Source organism: Bufo bufo, chromosome 11 (genome assembly GCF_905171765.1).
Source record: "Bufo bufo chromosome 11, aBufBuf1.1, whole genome shotgun sequence".
NCBI lineage: Eukaryota > Metazoa > Chordata > Amphibia > Anura > Bufonidae > Bufo > Bufo bufo.
Genome location: NC_053399.1, coordinates 33,936,277 through 33,955,623, shown reverse-complemented (window position 1 = coordinate 33,955,623; position 19,347 = coordinate 33,936,277). Strand labels below are relative to the sequence as shown.

The 19,347-nt window shown below is 45.4% G+C and overlaps 1 protein-coding gene across 1 annotated transcript; it reads right to left on the bottom strand.

The window, feature by feature from the left end:
- Positions 1-565: 565 nt before the first annotated feature.
- PSMA3 (proteasome 20S subunit alpha 3) lies at positions 566-16,973 on the bottom strand. Its single transcript, XM_040411289.1, has 11 exons — positions 16,853-16,973; positions 14,185-14,267; positions 11,224-11,347; positions 7,743-7,844; positions 7,589-7,662; positions 4,425-4,497; positions 3,413-3,478; positions 2,045-2,091; positions 1,576-1,643; positions 786-850; positions 566-701 (listed from the first exon to the last, which is right to left on the bottom strand). Exons 1-11 carry the CDS (start codon positions 16,871-16,873, stop codon positions 657-659), a joined length of 768 nt encoding a protein of 255 aa, XP_040267223.1. The 5' UTR covers positions 16,874-16,973; the 3' UTR covers positions 566-656.
- Positions 16,974-19,347: the final 2,374 nt, after the last annotated feature.

Sequence of the window (19,347 nt, the reverse complement as noted above, 5' to 3'; positions counted from 1 at the left end):
ATTGGGCTCGTTTGGGTGTTGGGCTGGTATGTGTATATCCTTACCGTAAGAAAATGCAGCGTACTGTGCTCTCCTAGACAGCGAGCGCTGCAAAAATAAAAGCTTACTGCGTGGTGGGTTTATTTTACATGCTTTGCTTTTTGCCCTGAGTCAGTGGTTGTGTCACTGTATACCTATACAGAGGGTGGTACAGGTTGTCAAACTGTCAATATACTCAAGTACAAAGAGCCTTTCATATTATCTCCACTTAAATTCATTTTATGCATCGGATACTACTAACATCTCGAGTTTAGTTCATTACTTGTGGATGGCAAAAACAAGGGAATGTGTAAAGCGGAAAATATGCCAATTTTAGGGTATCCTCATGCTGGAAACCCCAGCACTCAGATATAATCTGCATGGGAATCTGGCAGCATCACCACATGAGTAATGGGCTATTACTGCACAGTCCCCATTGAAATTGTGTTTTCTAAAGCAGACCACTGCTTTGCCATCCTGCGAGGGGAGAAGTAAAGCAGTTGCTGGTCTTACTGGTGAGCAGCACAACAATTCCAGTGACACAAGCTGTGTAAACAGTGGTTTAATGCCGGTTTCCACATGTTTGATTCAGGTCCATACATATAAAAATGGTGATAAGAGCAGAAACAAAAGTTAAATTACATGTTGTCATCATCGGAGTCGTCCTCTTCTTCTAAAGATTCCTGCCAGAGAAAAAGCAAGACTAGTGTCAGAGCTCGTTCTGAACCAAAGACCGAAATACAAAACTCACACTTTTTTTTTTCTACCTTTGCATATTTCTCTGCTTCTTCTCTGATCTCTTTTGGTACAATTTCATGTCTTCCTTTAGTTACTGTCAGAAAATAAAATAATTTTGCATTGGAGTATAATGTGATTATTTGTCATTTTATGTTCTACTTTCACATGTACACCATGAAGGTTTTCCAGGAGTTTAATATTGATGGACTGTCTTCAGGATAGTTCATCAATATCCGAGGTGTGGGGGTCCGACTCACAGCGCCTCTGCTGAGTGAAGAGGTTACAGCCTCTTCCTAGGTCAGTGATGTCATATTCATTGGTCTCGTGGCCTAGTCAATGGAATAGGCCTGGACTGCAATATCAAGCACAATCACTATACTTGGAGCATCACAGCTTCTTCAAACAGCTCAAAAGTGGTGATGCAGAGCATCATAACCCCAGCACTCAGATATCGAGGACCTAGCCTGAGGGCAGGTGATCAATATTTTACTCCCAGTAAAACTCATTAATGGTTGTCTACTTAAACAGGGAGGTTTTCTGTTAGTTTTACAGCTGGGCAGTAAAGAACAGCCTGCTGGAGTCCTCCAGATCCGGCATTGCTGGATACTGCCCCCATTGACTATATTGGGGTCCAGTGGAGATGTATTCAGGAACAGCAGATGTGAAACTAGCCTAACATGTCACCTGTGAAATCTGTCTTCTTACAGCCAGCATATGCACTATGGCTATAGGACGACTACAAATGGATAAACTACCCGTAAAAGAGATCAGCAGCACTGATATAACTAGTAATCTAGACAACAAATCAAAAATTCTTACTTTCTCCAACCCAACTCAGCTCCAGTTCAAAGGCTTTATCTTTTACTTCATCATGGACAATATAGATTCTGAAAGAAAAGGTGAGAGTAGATAAGTTCCACGTGTTAGCAGTTAGGCCCCTTGCAGACGAGCTTGTCACCCGGCCTGACCTCCCAGCACTGACGGGGTCACATATCATTATACTGATTTATGATGCTATGTAACTTTTACAGTTCTGGAATGTATTGGATAACACTGGTAGCATTATGTCAGTGCTATCCAATACATTTCAGAACTGTAAGGGTTATATAGCATAAATCAATATAATGCTATGTGGGAGGTGCGCTGCGGACTCGCAGTGGGAGACACACTCGTCTGGAAGGGGCCTTACAAGACAAACGTCCCACTGCAAAGATCTGATCCGTCCATTCTTTTGAGAGACGTAGAGCTTCTGCTGCTAGTCCTGGGGCCTACAGAAAACACTACTTACATTTTTGCTACTTCTTTCACCACTTCCTTACAGGTCATTTCCTTCATCTGAGGGGGAAAAACAAAAGAACAGATGGTAACCAACTCCAAGAATTCAGTGCAAACCTAGGGAGTAACAGTCAGATCAGCTAGAACAACATACTTAACTCTCGGTGCTCGTGAACCTCATCATAGCTGATAAGTGAGTAGTTACATGGACAGATGCACATGTAAACTTTGAGAAGAGAGGTATTGCTGTCATCTTTTACTTAGGGCTCTTTCACACTTGCGTTCTTGTCTTCCGGCATAGAGTTCCGTCGTTGGGGCTCTATGCCGGAAGAATCCTGATCAGGATTATCCCCATGCATTCTGAATGGAGAGAAATCCGTTCAGGATGTCTTCAGTTCCGGAACGGAACGTTTTTTGGCCGGAGAAAATACCACAGCATGCTGTGCTTTTTGCTCCGGCCAAAAATCCAGAACACTTGCCGCAAGGCCGGATCCGGAATTAATGCCCATTGAAAGGCATTGATCCGGATCTGGCCTTAAGCTAAACGTCGTTTCGGCGCATTGCCGGACCTGACGTTTAGATTTTTCAGAGTGGTTACCATGGCTGCCGGGACGCTAAAGTCCTGGCAGCCATGGTAAAGTGTAGTGGGGAGCGGGGGAGCAGTATACTTACCGTCCGTGCGGCTCCCGGGGTGCTCCAGAGTGACGTCAGGGCGCCCCAAGCGCATGGATCACGTGATCGCATGGGGCGCTCTGACGTCATTCTGGAGCGCCCCGGGAGCCGCACGGACTGTAAGTATACCGCTTCCCCGCTCCTACTATGGCAACCAGGACTTTAATAGCGTCCTGTGTGCCATAGTAACACTGAACGCATTTGGAAGACAGTTCCGTCTTCAAATGCTTTCAGTACACTTGCGTTTTTCCGGATCCGGAGTGTAATTCCGGCAAGTGGAGTACACGCCGGATCCGGACAACGCAAGTGTGAAAGAGGCCTTACATCTGTGACCACTATGACTAATAGATTACAGGGCAGTAACCTTTTACATTAATTATATATATATATATATATATATATATAAAATTACGGCTTAGGGTAGGTTTACACTTGCGGTAAATGGATCAGGCCGGCTGTTTCACCAGAGTTCGCCAGAGACTGCTGGACCCCATTGACTATAATGGGATCCAGCATCAGCAGTATTTGTCGGGAAAGCGGCTGGATCCCATTATAGTCATTGGGGTATCCAGCCAGGCCAGATCTGGTAATCCCCAGAGACTGTTCACGGCCGGATCCATTTACCGCCAAGGAAACCTAACTTTGTTCTGGAATGTGGAGAGAATCACAAAATGGTAGCACTGTTCCTGCACGTCTATGTCAGACTCACCTGGAGTTTTTCAATCTCCGTCTTGGCTGCCTGCTTGGCTTTCCCAATGGAACATCCCCAATAACCCTGAGGAGATGAGACAGTAATGATTCACCATTAACATCACAAAGCAGAAACGCATATAAGTTGGTTAAAAGGGGAAACGGGCGGATGAACTATAGTGGTGTCCTGTTAAGCAGAAACTCCACCTGTTATTCAGCTTCAAGTCACCTCAACTAAGGTGTGCGCGATGAAACAAGACTAAGGCGTTTACAGACTGAGGTAAGTGCAATCTGTTTGTCATCAGCCCTGACGGCTTACGGAGCACGTCAGGAAATCTAGGAATACAGCACGCACTCCCGGGTCATGCCGAAACTTGACTCACACCGTCCCTGCAAAGCTGTCGTTGGTGGACGAGCTCACTTGTACTTTGAGCAAAAACCACATGAGATTGTAAGGTTGCTGTGCCCTACATCTTCTGAAATGAAGGCTCGGGCCTTGTACAAGAAAAGTCAATAAATATATGATCGTGTCAGCCTGCAGTGCTATTCATCTGTATACACACGGAGAACGGCACACAATGGGAGTTCTAGATGGGCCTATATGGAACTATGTCCACGGACGCATACAGGTGAAACTCGAAAAATTAGAATATTGTGCAAAGTTCATTTTTCAGTAATGCAAGTTAAAAAGGTGAAACTAACATATGAGAGACTCATTACATGCAAAGCGAGATATTCCAAGCCTTGTTATAATTTGGATGATTACGGCTTATGAAACCCCAAAGTCATAATTTTGAGGTGCCCTTTGCTCAGGGGGTATGGATTAATTAGCTGACTAGAGAGTGACACTTTGAGCCGAGAATATTGAACCTTATCACAAAATTCTAATTTTAAGCTGCATTAATGCAATTTCTTTTAATTTGCATTACTGAAATAAATGGACTTTTGCACAATGTTCTAATTTTTCAAGTTTCACCTGTATATATACACAAGCTGATGCACCAAGAAACCAAAAGGTAATTCAGACTTACATAGGCTATACCAGATGGGTCGACCATGTATAGCTGTGACCCATCATCTTCATTGTAAGATCCCAACATAAAGCTGCAAAAAATTAAAAACAAAACACATAATATGAACAGCTATTAAAGTGGTTCTCTAACAATCCCTTTTTCTTAGGCCTCTTTCACACGGGCGTTGCGGGAAAAGGTGCGGGTGCGTTGCGGGAACATGCGTGATTTTTCCGCGCGAGTGCAAAACATTGTAATGCGTTTTGCACTCGCGTGAGAAAAATCGGCATGTTTGGTACCCAAACCCGAACTTCTTCACAGAAGTTCGGGTTAGGTGCTGGGTAGATTGCTATTATTTTCCCTTATAACATGGTTATAAGGGAATATAATAGCATTCTGAATACAGAATGCATAGTACAATAGCGCTGGAGGGGTTAAATTTTTTTTAACTCACCTTAATCCACTTGCTCGCGCAGCCCGGCTTCTCTTCTGTCTTCTTTTTTGCTGTGTGCAGGAAAAGGACCTGTGGTGACGTCACTCCAGTCATCACATGATCCATCACCATGGTAAAAGATCATGTGATGACCGAAATGACGTCACCACAGGTCCTTTTCCTGCACACAGCAAAAAAGACGACAGAAGAGAAGCCGGGCTGCGCGAGCAAGTGGATTAAGGGGAGTTACATTTTTTTTTTAACCCCTCCAGCGCTATTGTACTATGCATTCTGTATTCAGAATGCTATTATTTTCCCTTATAACCATGTTATAAGGGAAAATAATAATGATCGGGTCTCCATCCCGATCGTCTCCTAGCAACCGTGCGTGAAAATCGCACCACATCCGCACTTGCTTGCGATTTTCACGCAACCCCATTCATTTCTACGGGGCCTACGTTACGTGAAAAACGCACAAAGAGGAGCATGCTGCGATTTTCATGCAACGCACAAGTGATGTGTGAAAATCACCGCTCATGTGAACAGCCCCATAGAAATGAATGGGTCAGGATTCAGTGCGGGTGCAATGCGTTCAACGCATCGCATCCACGCGGAATACTCGCCCGTGTGAAAGGGGCCTTAGGGTCTCCGAGATCCCCAATGAGGAAATAAATAGGAATAAAAATTTTAAAAAAAGGCAATTTTTTTTTTATTTCTTTTTTTTTTGAGAGCACAGTATTGATAACCTCTCTTCAGGATAGGTCATCAATATAAGATCAGGGGGCTCTGAATCCTGACACCCCTTCCAATCAGCTTCTTGAAAGCACCATGCCACTGCGGCCTTCTCACAGTATTGTACTTGGTATTGCAGCCCAGGCCCATTCAGTTGAATGGGCCTGAGCTGCCCCTAGGCCATGTGACCAATGTATAGTGACATCACTGGCCTAGGAGGAGGCTGAGCACAGCAGCCTTTTCAAAGAGCTAATCAGTGGTAGTGCCGAGAGTTAGACCTCACTGACCAGATATTGTGACCTATCCTGAGGAATCCAATTTGGATTCTCAGAAACACTGTTAAAATGTCTGCTTTTCAATCATTTTTTTATTATAAAAAAAAAAAAAAAAAAACGCCAAGAACAGATACAAGAGTAAAATAAAAAGAAAACAAAACTTTCTAAGATGTGAAAAACTGAAACTGGTACCTCGGAACCGAAGCGGCGTTCAGTTTCAAGTTTTAAAGTGGTTTTCTACTTGAATAACTTTGGTAGTTGATTTTTAAACAAAGTAGGGATCTACCGCTATTATCGGACGATATTCATGATTTTCAAAGTTATCGGTATCTAACCTTGCCGATAATGCGTCCAGCGCTGCTCGCTTATGAGAAAACATGGCGCTTGGTGTCGCCATGTTCAGTGGCCAGAGTCAGTTGAGAAGGAGGGATGGAATCCCTCCCTCCTATGACGTGGCCACCGCAGAGCCCAATAAAATGAGCGGGCTCTGAAGCTGCCCACACCACTGCCACCAATGAATGTCAGGCTAATATTAAAGCAGGAGGAGGGTTTACCGCTGCGCCGTCTCAGCTAGTGTGCTCAGCAAACGGCAGCAGCCTCCTCCTCCTGAGTGTCCTCCCCAGAGTCAAGCAGCTAGCATAGCAGGTGCCTGGCTACTGTGCCACCAATGATCATTTTAATACAAATACAGGAGGCGGGTGCCGGCTGTACCCGCCTCCTGCATCTGTATTAAAGGTTAATTATCATTGGTGGCGCAGTGCGCCCCCTCCCCAGTATTAAAGTCATTGGTGGCAGTGTCCACAGGGACAAAAAAAAAAAAACACAATAGCGGTCGATCCCTACAACAAAGTCGCACGCAACTTCGGCTCACCGGAGCCCATACATTCTAATACTATACAGAGACGGATCTCCGTACAGCATTATTCTGAAGTTTTGAATGAAGCATCCGAAGCTCTCTTCGCTCAACACTAATTACTACTTTACTCATCTTAAAAGTATTCTCCAGTTTCATAATACATTTTTTAATCTGCTCAGAGTATACCAAATGCAGTATTTTTTCACCCCCTATACCTGTTTGTCTGCACTTTCTTTGCCCTGTTCTCATCAGAACTGCATCCTGGCAGGATGCTTACATGCAGAACTTCCTGTTTCCTCCAGCTTTCTGCTGGGTTTGTTAATTCCAGCATGCTTTGCTCTGTAATGTTTCTCCGCCTGTCACACTGTCCACTCTGTAGTAGCCATGCCCCCTACACGTTAGCTAGGCAGAGCCATCCCTGGAAAACATCACAGAGCAAAGCATGGTGGGATTAATTAGAAAACTCAGCAGGAAGCTGATGAACACAGGAAGTTCTTCTTGTAAACATCCTGTCAGGATGCAGGGATGCTGAGAACAGGGGAAGGGAAGTGCCGACATAAAAAACAGGTATATGGGGTAAAAACATACAATGCTTGGGGTATTGGTTTGCCATTCCTAACATGCTCACATCAAACAAAGGTATGCAAAATATTGGTAAAGGGGTATCTGTACCCACAACTGACAGTTCATATTCTTTCATATTCTCTAGAGGGCCAATACTCATGGCTGTATTATATACACTGTGCCACCAATCTTACATGGGTCGTGCCGCGTTACCGAGCACTTATTCCATTGCATCTGTGGGTGCAGCACAGAGCGGATTAGTACAAAATGACATAAAACGTTAGACAATATTAGTAACTGCCTGGAAGCCTCTGTCATTTCTTACCCGCATCCAAAAGGTCTAACAGCACTGTATAGCGTATAGGCATGTACGTACATAGACACTCTGTCAGCAAGATGCTGCGAAGAAACAAGAACGTGACATAAGTAATAATACAGCCCAAAATGTGGGGTAAACATCAGTCGGAGGACTACCATACCTTCAGTGGAACGTCATAACCATAGTTTGATCTAAAGTTGGAAGCTTCCTCTCGAGCAATGTCTGCCAAGGACCGAGCATCTGCCAAGAGTCCAGCAACAGCCTACAAATCATACAAGGCAGGATTGTAGGAGGACACACAAAACATTGTTCACCACAGTACTTCATGAGGCTTTCCTCTTCCTTGGGCACCCAGATTTCCCTTTAAAGTGGTCATCGGCTTTCCCATATTGATGAACTACCCTCAGGATATCAGATCAGCTGTTTGAAAAGAATGCAGCGTACAAGTATTTACCTTTACGCTGTTGACATTGCGGTGGCTGTGCAGTGTAATTACCCTGAGCACTGTACAAGCGCTATGTCCTCCCCAAACAGCTGCTCTGGGTAGGGGTTTCACGGCCATCTCTCAGTTCACCGCTATCGGACTGCTGGAAAAAAAGTCGGGCCAGTGCAGACGCAATGTGTTCTCTCTCCATTCAGGGGGTCTTGGTCTGAAGGTGGAAGTGGGTCCCAAAGGTGGCCCCCGAAACTAGATCTGACATCACAAGAACATGGAATCTCAAAGAATGCAGCTTCTGCAGAAATTTAGGGACAGAGCCATTTCTGTTTGTGTCCAGTCCTTGACATCAAGGTCTGTGCAGGCAGGGCGCAGAAATATTCTTCATCAGAGGACATTAGAAACAGGGGTGTGGAAATAAAAATAAAAAAAACTACTTGTCGAAGGACTAAAGCAGGGGCTCGATCTACTTGTCCTGATACAAAAACTAATTTTAAAATCAAAACCATATTTCAATGCACAGCCGCGCTTCCTTATGCAGGGAGGTGGCTGGCTTGCGTTCCAGTCTTTGTGGTGTGAAATGACTCTAAGTTTAGTCCTTGTTCACACCAGATGATTCTGTCCAGAATGCACTACATGGCGGCCGGCTCACTATGTTGTGGGGCAGGAGGGGGCGTGACGATCCATTGAAGTGAATGGCACCGTAGCCACAGCCGATCGGATGCACGGGATCGCAAGGCACAATTATGCCTGAGGTCCGGTCACAATGCTGCTTGCATAATGTGCCTTGGGATCCTGTTCAGCCGATCGCATTGCAGCCGTTGGGCATAGTTATGGTGCCAATCACTTCAACAGACCACTATGCCCCCTCCTCCCTCACAATACAGTTAGCCGGCCGCGATGTCGTGCAATGCATTCTGGACAGAATCAGGCCGGAACGCACTGCCTGGTGTGAACGAGGCCTTAATGTGATCACAGCAATTAGTTTAATGCACACTCCTGCTCTTAGCACATTAGTACCCGTACCTCTAGGTGGTTTAGACAAATTAGCTGCTGATGTGGCATGGAAAGGACCCCCCTCACCTTCCCAGTTTGACAACACCTGCAGAAAGCGGGTCCTCTGAGGGTTGCTGGCAGAGTTGAGTTCTATCAATGCCCCTGGCTCTGGAACGGCTCTGTCACTGCTCCCCCCCCCCCCCCGCATGTCCCGGGCGTCGGGCGATAAGATTTCCACATCCCTGTTAGAAAGCTGCTTAATCACTAGTGAAATACACTACATTAGTTACATAAAACCGGATAGGAATACCTTTCCTGACATGGCGCTAATAGATGGGACTAGCTGGAGTATGTAGCCACAATACAGATACTGAGGAGATTATACAGGCTTTATTTAAGCTAGCAGTCTGGTAAACGGCTGATAACAGCAGAACTAGACATTTATCACTGTATTACAAAGTTTCTTGTGGTCGCTTGCACATAGTAGTGTGAAACGTTAGTGACCATTTAAAAGGGAATGTCATCAGAAAATGAGCCATTGTTTAAATCACGTTTTTATTTTAAGCATTATTTTAAAGAATTTTTGGAGAGTTTTATAAAATTATTCCAAGTCGCTATCGATATTAAAAAAAATTAAGTATATAATCTTGCAATCTTCACACTGGCTGCCAGGCCTAAAAATACGTTATTCCTGTGTTGCAGCTGCATGGGCCATAGGCACAATGGTCAGGAGGGGACTTGATTGAATTATATGGGAGATTTTTCTAGACATGCTCTTTGACCTGTGCATTGGTCAGGAGGGAGTAGATGAGCTGTGGTATCACCTACTGTAAATGGTGGATTGTGATGTCTATATATAGGCGATATCTGTCATTGCAATCCTGCTTGAGATAATGAGATGACTGCTGAAAAGTTACCTGTACAGAACAGGAAATCATGAACGATTATTAGGTCTAGTGGCTTATACACATTTTCTTAAATATAGATAGTGACATGGAAAATGTAAAAAAATAAAAATTCTAAAAAATGTTTAACACAAAAACGTGATTTAAACAGGTCATTTTCTGATTAGATATTTCCTAAGACTAAACAGCCCCTTTAAGACATCCTGTATCTTCTTAACCCCCTTGTGACAACCAATATGTTTTTTTATGATGGTCACTAATGGGCCTTAGGCTGGGCAGCTGCCTTTTTACGGTGGCCGGCGTCCTGCTCTAATGGTCCAGACTCACAGAAGCGCCAATCTGGGCCATTTAATCCCTTAGATGCAGCGTCAATAGCAACCACGGCATCTAAGCTGTATTCCAGCGGGAGCGGACTCTGTCACACCTCACAAATTATATTGCGGGATGCCAATGTCAGTACACAGCAGTCTAAGGCCTAATTAAGGCCCCAGCCCTCCCTTCAGTGTATCCTAGCAGGGCATGCCTCTCTGGCACAGCCTGCTGGAGACTGTCAGTATAGCACTGACAGTATAATTCTCCTGTACTGCATAAGCAGTACACGAGAATAAAAGTAAAAAAAAAAAACGCACAATCAAAAGAGCCCATTAAAATCCACTTGAGGACCAGTTAAATAGTATAAAAAAACAAAAAACAACTTACATTGAAAAACTTAAAATGGAAAAAATTTGCAAACATAAAATCTCCACATGTGTGCTAACGCTGCATCCATTATGACTGGAGCTAACCCAATTATCGTGTAATTTTTCCCTAAAAAATAAATAAATTAAAAAGTCGATTTTTGTATTCACCGCCAAAAAAATTACGTATTATTATTCTCTATGATAGCATAGGAAGCAGGAGGAGCAAGAGTGCACAGAGTGGTTCAGGCCCACCCTAGATGCACTTAAAGGGGTTATCCAACCCCTATAATGCGCCTCCCCCCCCAAATGTCCAGGCCCCTCACACAGATTGTACTTACCTCGCTCCCCGTCACCCGTGTCACTTCTGATGACACATATCCAGCGATGGGGGGGAGCAGCAAAATAGCAGGCCGCGACAGGAACAAGTCACGGTCTGCTTTCGCCGGGGCAACAGTGAATTTCCCTTTAAAAGGAACACTGTTGAATACTGATACACCGTTATACCTAATGCAGGGCAAGAAGTGGCGCTCTATTTTTCTTTTTGAATCCCTGTGTCACGCCCCATTTCCTTGCTTCCTGACATAACCCAGTGCATCAGTCCGGACCAGAGTTTGCTTTCCTTACCATGCCCACGTGCCGATCCACATTGAAGATGCGCTTGTTAGAACCTTCTTCATACAGTTTCGATAACACAAGCTTCTCTACGCCAAACACAACGCCATCCTTACATCTGATGGCAATGGCCGTGCTGAAAAAGAAGAGAGAGGTATAATAAATGGCGGAGCAGTGGAGGGTGGGACTCTATGCTGCCTTTTCACCTCAGTAATGCTGTTCACGACTTGCCCTTGCGCTGTGTTAAAGTGCTTTTCCAAGTGTTTTTTTTACTGACGACCTATCCTCTGGATAAGTCATCAGCATCTGATCAATGCGGGTCCAACCCCGCCGATCAGCTGTTTGAGAAGGCACCGGCACTCGCAGTGGTGCTGTGGCCTTCTCTCAGCTTTTCCGGGTCCAGTGACATCATGTTCATCGGTTACGTGGCCTAGGAGCAGCTCAGCCGCTATCAAGTGCATGGCACTGTGCTCAGTGAGCTGAGAGAAGGCCCTGGCGCCACTGCGAGCGCCGATACCTTCTCAAAAAGCCGATCGGCAGAGGTCCTGGGTGTCGGACCCCCACTGATCACCTATCCCATCAGTAAAAAAAACACTTAGAAAACCCCTTTAATAATTATAGGAACATTAGCAATATTTTCTATGTCTCCAATTTTGGGGCTTATCCATCAAACCTAACCCGATCACTTCTATTAATGGAATTCCTGGAGCAACCTGTGTGTGTAGATATATCATGAATCCCCCAGCAGTCCCACAACACACACAACCAGATTCTCAGTAACAAAATTACTGACAGATGACAACTGGTAATTGACAAGGCACAGCCCATATGAAAACCAAAAGGGAATATGAAGCCCCCCTAGTTGCCTTGCTCTCTGTCGTTCAGTAAAACTTGCCATATATTCTCGGCCTCTTGCACACGATGGTTGTTCGGCCGTACCGTGCATTGGGGACCACAATTTGCGGTCCCCAATGCACGGGCCCCATCCGTGCGGCTGCCACAACGGAACCAGGCCCATTCAACTTGAATGGGTCGGTGATCCGTCCGCACAGCAAAAATAAATAACTAGAACAAGGGTTCTGTGCCTCCGTTCTGCACCGCAGCTGCAGACCCATTCAAGTGAATGAGGCCTTCGGTAGCTGTCCATTTGGACAACAGCTCCCCGCGATACACGCACGGCTTTGTCTGAGCATGCATGTATTCTGAATCGGGAAGAAGATGCTGCCACACACCACTGAGAATAGGATTGGGCATGTTAAGATCCAAAAGCCCAATCCTAATCTCCCCCACCATCTGACATTGGGAAGAGTACACATCAGATGGTTGGCCAGTCTTGCCAAAATCATGAATTTAATAATGTATGGCAAGCGTTAGATACAGAGAGTATACAGAGATCAGTGGCTACACCAGCCTGGAAAACAATGGTGTGGCGCTCACTCCGCGCGCCTCGCCCCAATGCCGCAAAATAAAATAAGTACTGTAAAGTTGGTGAATGTGGAGGGCACTCATTACCTAGGAATGGATGGGTGCTGTCAGTATAAATAGTTGATGTCTGGAATAGTCGAAGGTATAGAATAAAATCAAATATGACTACAATATAACTAAAAATGGATTTTTATTGATATATAAAAAAGGGAAATTTTGTTGATATATAAACAAAAAAAAAAAGGGGGGAGGGAATAAAGGATATTGTTATAAATACAAATATAAAAAACAAAGTCAAAGGAGGGATCCGATATGGACTCCAAACAATGGTAGAGAGTCTTTTGGAGAACTTTGAGAGGCAGTCCTTTATAGAAAAGAGTTTTCAGACTGTTCTTAGAATTGCTGGGATTTGTGGTACTACCTGTTGTAGCACTTATGTTTATTCACATTTGTCTGCTACTTTTTATTTTTATAACAATATCCTTTATTCCCTCCCCCCTTTTTTATATATGAATAAAAATCCATTTTTAGCTACAAGCGTTACATACAGTTTGGGCAAAGCTGATACACTTATGTCGTGCTCCGCTCCCCCAGGCCGTACACAAAACAGCGCTCCACACTTACTAACATTGGGCATCTAGGTTGATGTAAACTGTGCCAAAATTTGGCGAATTTAGTTTTAGAGAAATCCTCTGGCTTACTGGAAAGAGGGCATGCTCTAAGATATAGCATTTTATGCAAACGCTGGGCCACAATTTTAGCATAGCCAGACATAAAAACACTGCGTGCAGCGGTATTTGTCCGCCGGATTCTCTGCATATTTGCCTGGTTTTGTGCGGATCTCTGCTGGTCTCCATTATAGTTAATGGGACTGGATCACATTCCAGCCAGTAACAGCAAGATGTTACTGGCCGGGACAGCCAACGCAAATATGAAACAAGGCTCAGCCAACCATTAGTTGGTATAGAGTCAGAAAAGTGTCCATCCCGGGACCAGATTTATCCTCCAGCCTGAGCCCCTGTGATGGATCTGGTCCAGGTCTAGACAGCCGGGCTAAGGCTACTTTCACACTAGCAGGGTCCAGCAAAAACGCTTCCGTTACTGATAATACAACCATCTGCGTCCGTTAGAAACGGATCCGGTTATATTATCTTTAACATAGCCAAGATGGATCCATCATGAACTCCATTTAAAGTCAATGGGGGTCATGACAGATCCGTCTTGATCAGTTTCCCAGGACGGAAAGCAAAATACAACATGCTGTGGTTTGCTCTCCGGTATGGGAATGCAACTAAACGGAACGCATTTTGGAGCGCTCCGTTCTGTTCATTTTGCCCCCATTGACAATGAATGGGGACAAAACTAAAGCGTTTTTTTTTCCAGTATTGAGCCCTTATGACGGATCTCAATACCGGAAAACTTAAACGCTAGTGTGAAAGTACCCTAAGCTTACCGCCATCTATAGGATTAGTAAATCTGCTCCATTGTATCAGTTCTATCTGAAGAGGACCTTTAATTTGAGAAGGAACCTAGAAAATCATCACTTACCTACTGTTTTCCACTGCTTTCATTGCATATTCAACCTGGAAGACTCTGCCATCCGGTGAGAATGTAGAAGCCGACAGATCATACTGTAATCACAGAAAGAATTGTCCATAAAACCTGTCCACCACCTTCCAAATTATCACATCCCTTAAAGGGGTTATCCTATAAGTATGTATTTACAGGACGCACTCAAACCACTACAGTGATTTAAAATAGTTTTTTTTTTTAATTATTACTACTTCTGCACAAAACACACACATATATATATATATATCTGTAATTGTACTGACCTGCAAAATAAAGCTAACTTGCTATCGATGCCACATGGTTCAAAAATCTGTGGCTTAACCCACAGAAAGAGTTCATACAGTAAATGATTATATATACACTGCTCAAAAAAATAAAGGGAACACAAAAATAACACATCCCAGATCTGAATTAATTAAATATTCTTCTGAAATACTTTGTTCTTTACATAGTTGAATGTGCTGACAACAAAATCCCACAAAAATAAAAAAATGGAAATCAAATTTTTCAACCCATGGAGGTCTGGATTTGGAGTCACACTCAAAATTAAAGTGGAAAAACACACTACAGGCTGATCCAACTTTGATGTAATGTCCTTAAAACAAGTCAAAATGAGGCTCAGTAGTGTGTGTGGCCTCCACGTGCCTGTATGACCTCCCTACAACGCCTGTGCATGCTCCTGATGAGGTGGCGGACGGTCTCCTGAGAGAATTCCTCCCAGACCTGGACTAAAGCATCTGCCAACTCCTGGACAGTCTGTGGTGCAACGTGACGTTGGTGGATAGAGCGAGACATGATGTCCCAGATGTGCTCAATTGCATTCAGGTCTGGCGAACGGGCGGGCCAGTCCATAGCATCAATGCCTTCGTCTTGCAGGAACTGCTGACACACTCCAGCCACATGAGGTCTAGCATTGTCTTGCATTAGGAGGAACCCAGGGCCAACCGCACCAGCATATGGTCTCACAAGGGGTCTGAGGATCTCATCTCGGTACCTAATGGCAGTCAGGCTACCTCTGGCGAGCACATGGAGGGCTGTGCGGCCCTCCAAAGAAATGCCACCCCACACCATTACTGACCCAATGCCAAACCGGTCATGCTGGAGGATGTTGCAGGCAGCAGAACGTTCTCCACGGCGTCTCCAGACTCTGTCACGTCTGTCACATGTGCTCAGTGTGAACCTGCTTTCATCTGTGAAGAACACGGCGCCAGTGGCGAATTTGCCAATCTTGGTGTTCTCGGGCAAATGCCAAACGTCCTGCACGGTGTTGGGCTGTAAGCACAACCCCCACCTGTGGACGTCGGGCCCTCATATCACCCTCATGGAGTCTGTTTCTGACCATTTGAGCAGACACATGCACATTTGTGGCCTGCTGGAGGTCATTTTGCAGGGCTCTGGCAGTGCTCCTCCTTGCACAAAGGCGGAGGTAGCGGTCCTGCTGCTGGGTTGTTTCCCTCCTACGGCCTCCTCCACGTCTCCTGATGTACTGGCCTGTCTCCTGGTAGCGCCTCCATGCTCTGGACACTACGCTGACAGACACAGCAAACCTTCTTGCCACAGCTCGCATTGATGTGCCATCCTGGATAAGCTGCACTACCTGAGCCACTTGTGTGGGTTGTAGACTCCGTCTCATGCAACCACTAGAGTGAAAGCACCGCCAGCATTCAAAAGTGACCAAAACATCAGCCAGGAAGCATAGGAACTGAGAAGGGGGGCTTGAGCACTTTGAAAGAAAGAAAGAAAACGACCCCCCCCCCCCCCCAGCCTCATTTGCATATACATCAAGGCATTTTCTGGGGGTCAGAAATGTCAATGAAGGGTATGGCTTTCACGATGTGTAAGTGCACTACCGGACACTGGCATTCATTTCAGAAGTAAAATTTAGAGGATAGACTTACACATCTGCTTGTTGACAGTTAAGAGCTCTGCTTGCTGATAGTGAATGATCATTTCTGAGTTTGGATGCAAATACTGAAGAGAGTCCAATCATGTCTGGTTTTTTGGGGTTTTTTTTTTTACAGAGCTGTGACACGCTTAAAGGGATTTTGATATTGATCGCCTACCCTCAGGACCCCCGCCAATCGGCACTATGAAGAGGCCGTGGTGAACTGCCCCCTTACCAAGTGATGGCACATACGGTCACCTGCCATTATTGCACACACCAGGCCAGCGATCGGCTGCAGCAATCACGTAAATACAGAAGGCGGTCGGACAACCCATTAGTAAGTGATGATATCACCTCGCAATGTGATGTCACTAACATGAGAATCCGCCATCTAGAGGTGTCACAGCTCTGTATAAAAGATTAGGACGCCGTCCACCTCTGGATCTAGACTGTTTCCATTCACTGTCAGCAAGCAGAGCTTTTAAACGTTAGAAATGAGTGGCACTTCTCATTGCACAGTGATACATGTCAGTCCAGTGCTTTCACTTTCACTAGTGAGTCAGCACCGGGCGCTGCCCCCTCCCTGTAACAGCCCGGGGGCCGCACTGCTGATCTCCCGCTCCCCACACTGCACAGAGAGACACAAAGCCCCCGGGACCCCCGCTCTAATGAACCAGCTCCTTCCAGTAAAAGCCCCGGACAAAGCCGGTGCCACCCCCGGGAGAAGCAGCCCGGCTCCGGGACACAGCACTCACTCACCCCGGTCCCAATAGAACTCATGTCTGACAGCGCTCTGCGGACTCCGGCGGTGAGACGGCACTTTCACTCCTGTCTTCCTCCGCACACTCACCAGCCAGTATCCTGCTACCTGATTGCTCAGCAATAGACCAATCAGCAGCTTCTTTCTAGGGCGCATGCGCGGCAATTGTAGACGTTCGCATACGGTTTTAGCTTGTGGACTGTGCATAACTGTGCCCTCCAGTGGTGGGAGGTCTGCATTGCGCAAAAAAAAAATTATTGGCAAAAAGATAACATAAATTATTAAAAAACATACAAACTACTATAATGCAGCCCAGGGATAAGGGTTCCATATGCAAAAAGCGTTTGTGATTTTAATTAAAAATTAAAGGGGTTGACCAGCCTTTACTAAATAATGGACTATCCTTGAAGTTAATGAGAGCAGAGTTGTCGTAACCAGCACCTTGGACTACAAGGTTGATGGAGCTGTGTAGTTTCGCCACTGAAGCTACATCCGAAAAGCTGATTGACAGGAGTACAGAGGTGTTGAAAACCAGCCGATCAGCCAGTGATGGTCTATCCTAAGGATGGGCTACCACTAGGTAAAAGGTGGACAACTCCTTCAATTATATTCGGGCTGGTGTAACAATATGAAAAACCATGGCTCACCTTTGATAGCCCCACTGTTCTAGCGTCATCGCTGGAGACAACAATGTTATATTCTCATTCAAGTGACTGCTGCAGCCAACCACTGGCCTCAGTGGTCATGTGTGCAGTAACGGCATAAGACCGTATACGCCATCACTCACTTAGATGGGAATACCCCTGTTTATCACCCAGCTTTTCCAGAAGCTGACCGGCCGCAATATAAGGCAGGATGTTTTCAGCTATTTGTTTCAGTGTGAATTCTCTATAATCCTCTATACAGTCTACAGGTGTACACGATATCATAGGGCCCTGACAGTCTATATACAGTCTATGGGTGTACACGATATCATAGGGCCCTGACAGTCTATATACAGTCTACGGGCGTACACCGATATCATAGGTCCCTGACAGTCTATATACAGTCTATGGGCGTACACCGATATCATAGGGCCCTGACAGTCTATATACAGTCTATGGGCGTACACCGATATCATAGGTCCCTAACAGTCTATATAAAGTCTACGGGCGTACACCGATATCATAGGGCCCTAACAGTCCACGGGCGTACACCGATATCATAGGGCCCTGACAGTCTATATACAGTCTATGGGCGTACACCAATATCATAGGGCCCTAACAGTCTACGGGCGTACACCGATATCATAGGGCCCTGACAGTCTATATACAGTCTACGGGTGTACACCGATATCATAGGGCCCTAACAGTCTATATACAGTCTACGGGCGTACACCGATATCATAGGGCCCTGACAGTCTATATACAGTCTATGGGCGTACACCGATATCATAGGGCCCTAACAGTCTATATAAAGTCTACGGGCGTACACCGATATCATAGGGCCCTAACAGTCTATATACAGTCTACGGGCGTACACCGATATCATAGGGCCCTGACAGTCTATATACAGTCTATGGGCGTACACCGATATCATAGGGCCCTAACAGTCTATATAAAGTCTACGGGCGTACACCGATATCATAGGGCCCTAACAGTCTATATACAGTCTACGGGCGTACACCGATATCATAGGGCCCTGACAGTCTATATACAGTCTATGGGCGTACACCGATATCATAGGGCCCTAACAGTCTATATAAAGTCTACGGGCGTACACCGATATCATAGGGCCCTAACAGTCCACGGGCGTACACCGATATCATAGGGCCCTGACAGTCTATATACAGTCTATGGGCGTACACCAATATCATAGGGCCCTAACAGTCTACGGGCGTACACCGATATCATAGGGCCCTGACAGTCTATATACAGTCTACGGGTGTACACCGATATCATAGGGCCCTGACAGTCTATATACAGTCTACGGGTGTACACCGATATCATAGGGCCCTGACAGTCTATATACAGTCTACGGGCGTACACCGATATCATAGGGCCCTAACAGTCTATATACAGTCTACGGGCGTACACAATATCATAGGGCCCTGACAGTCTAAAAAGTCTACAGGCGTACACAATATCATAGGGCCCTGACAGTCTATATAAAGTCTACAGGCATACACCGATATCATAGGGCCCTGACAGTCTATATACAGTCTACGGGCGTACACCGATATCATAGGGCCCTGACAGTCTATATACAGTCTACGGGCGTACACCGATATCATAGGGCCCTGACAGTCTATATAAAGTCTACGGGCGTACACAATATCATAGGGCCCTGACAGTCTATATACAGTCTATGGGTGTACACCGATATCATAGGGCCCTGACAGTCTATATACAGTCTACAGGCGTACACAGATATAGGGCCCTGACAGTCTATATACAGTCTACAGGCGTACAGAGATATCATAGGTCCCTGACAGTATATATACAGTCTACAGGCG

Bases quoted from the DNA above. Each gene is read 5' to 3' on its own strand.
- PSMA3 (XM_040411289.1), bottom strand. From the start codon at position 16,873: ATGAGTTCTATTGGGACCGGG. The intron at 11,348-14,184 runs GTAAGTGATGAT...CTTCTTTTTCAG, and splicing joins AAAGCAGTGGAAAACAGTAG to CACGGCCATTGCCATCAGAT. The intron at 851-1,575 runs GTAAGAATTTTT...ATTTTCTGACAG, and splicing joins GCTGAGTTGGGTTGGAGAAA to TAACTAAAGGAAGACATGAA.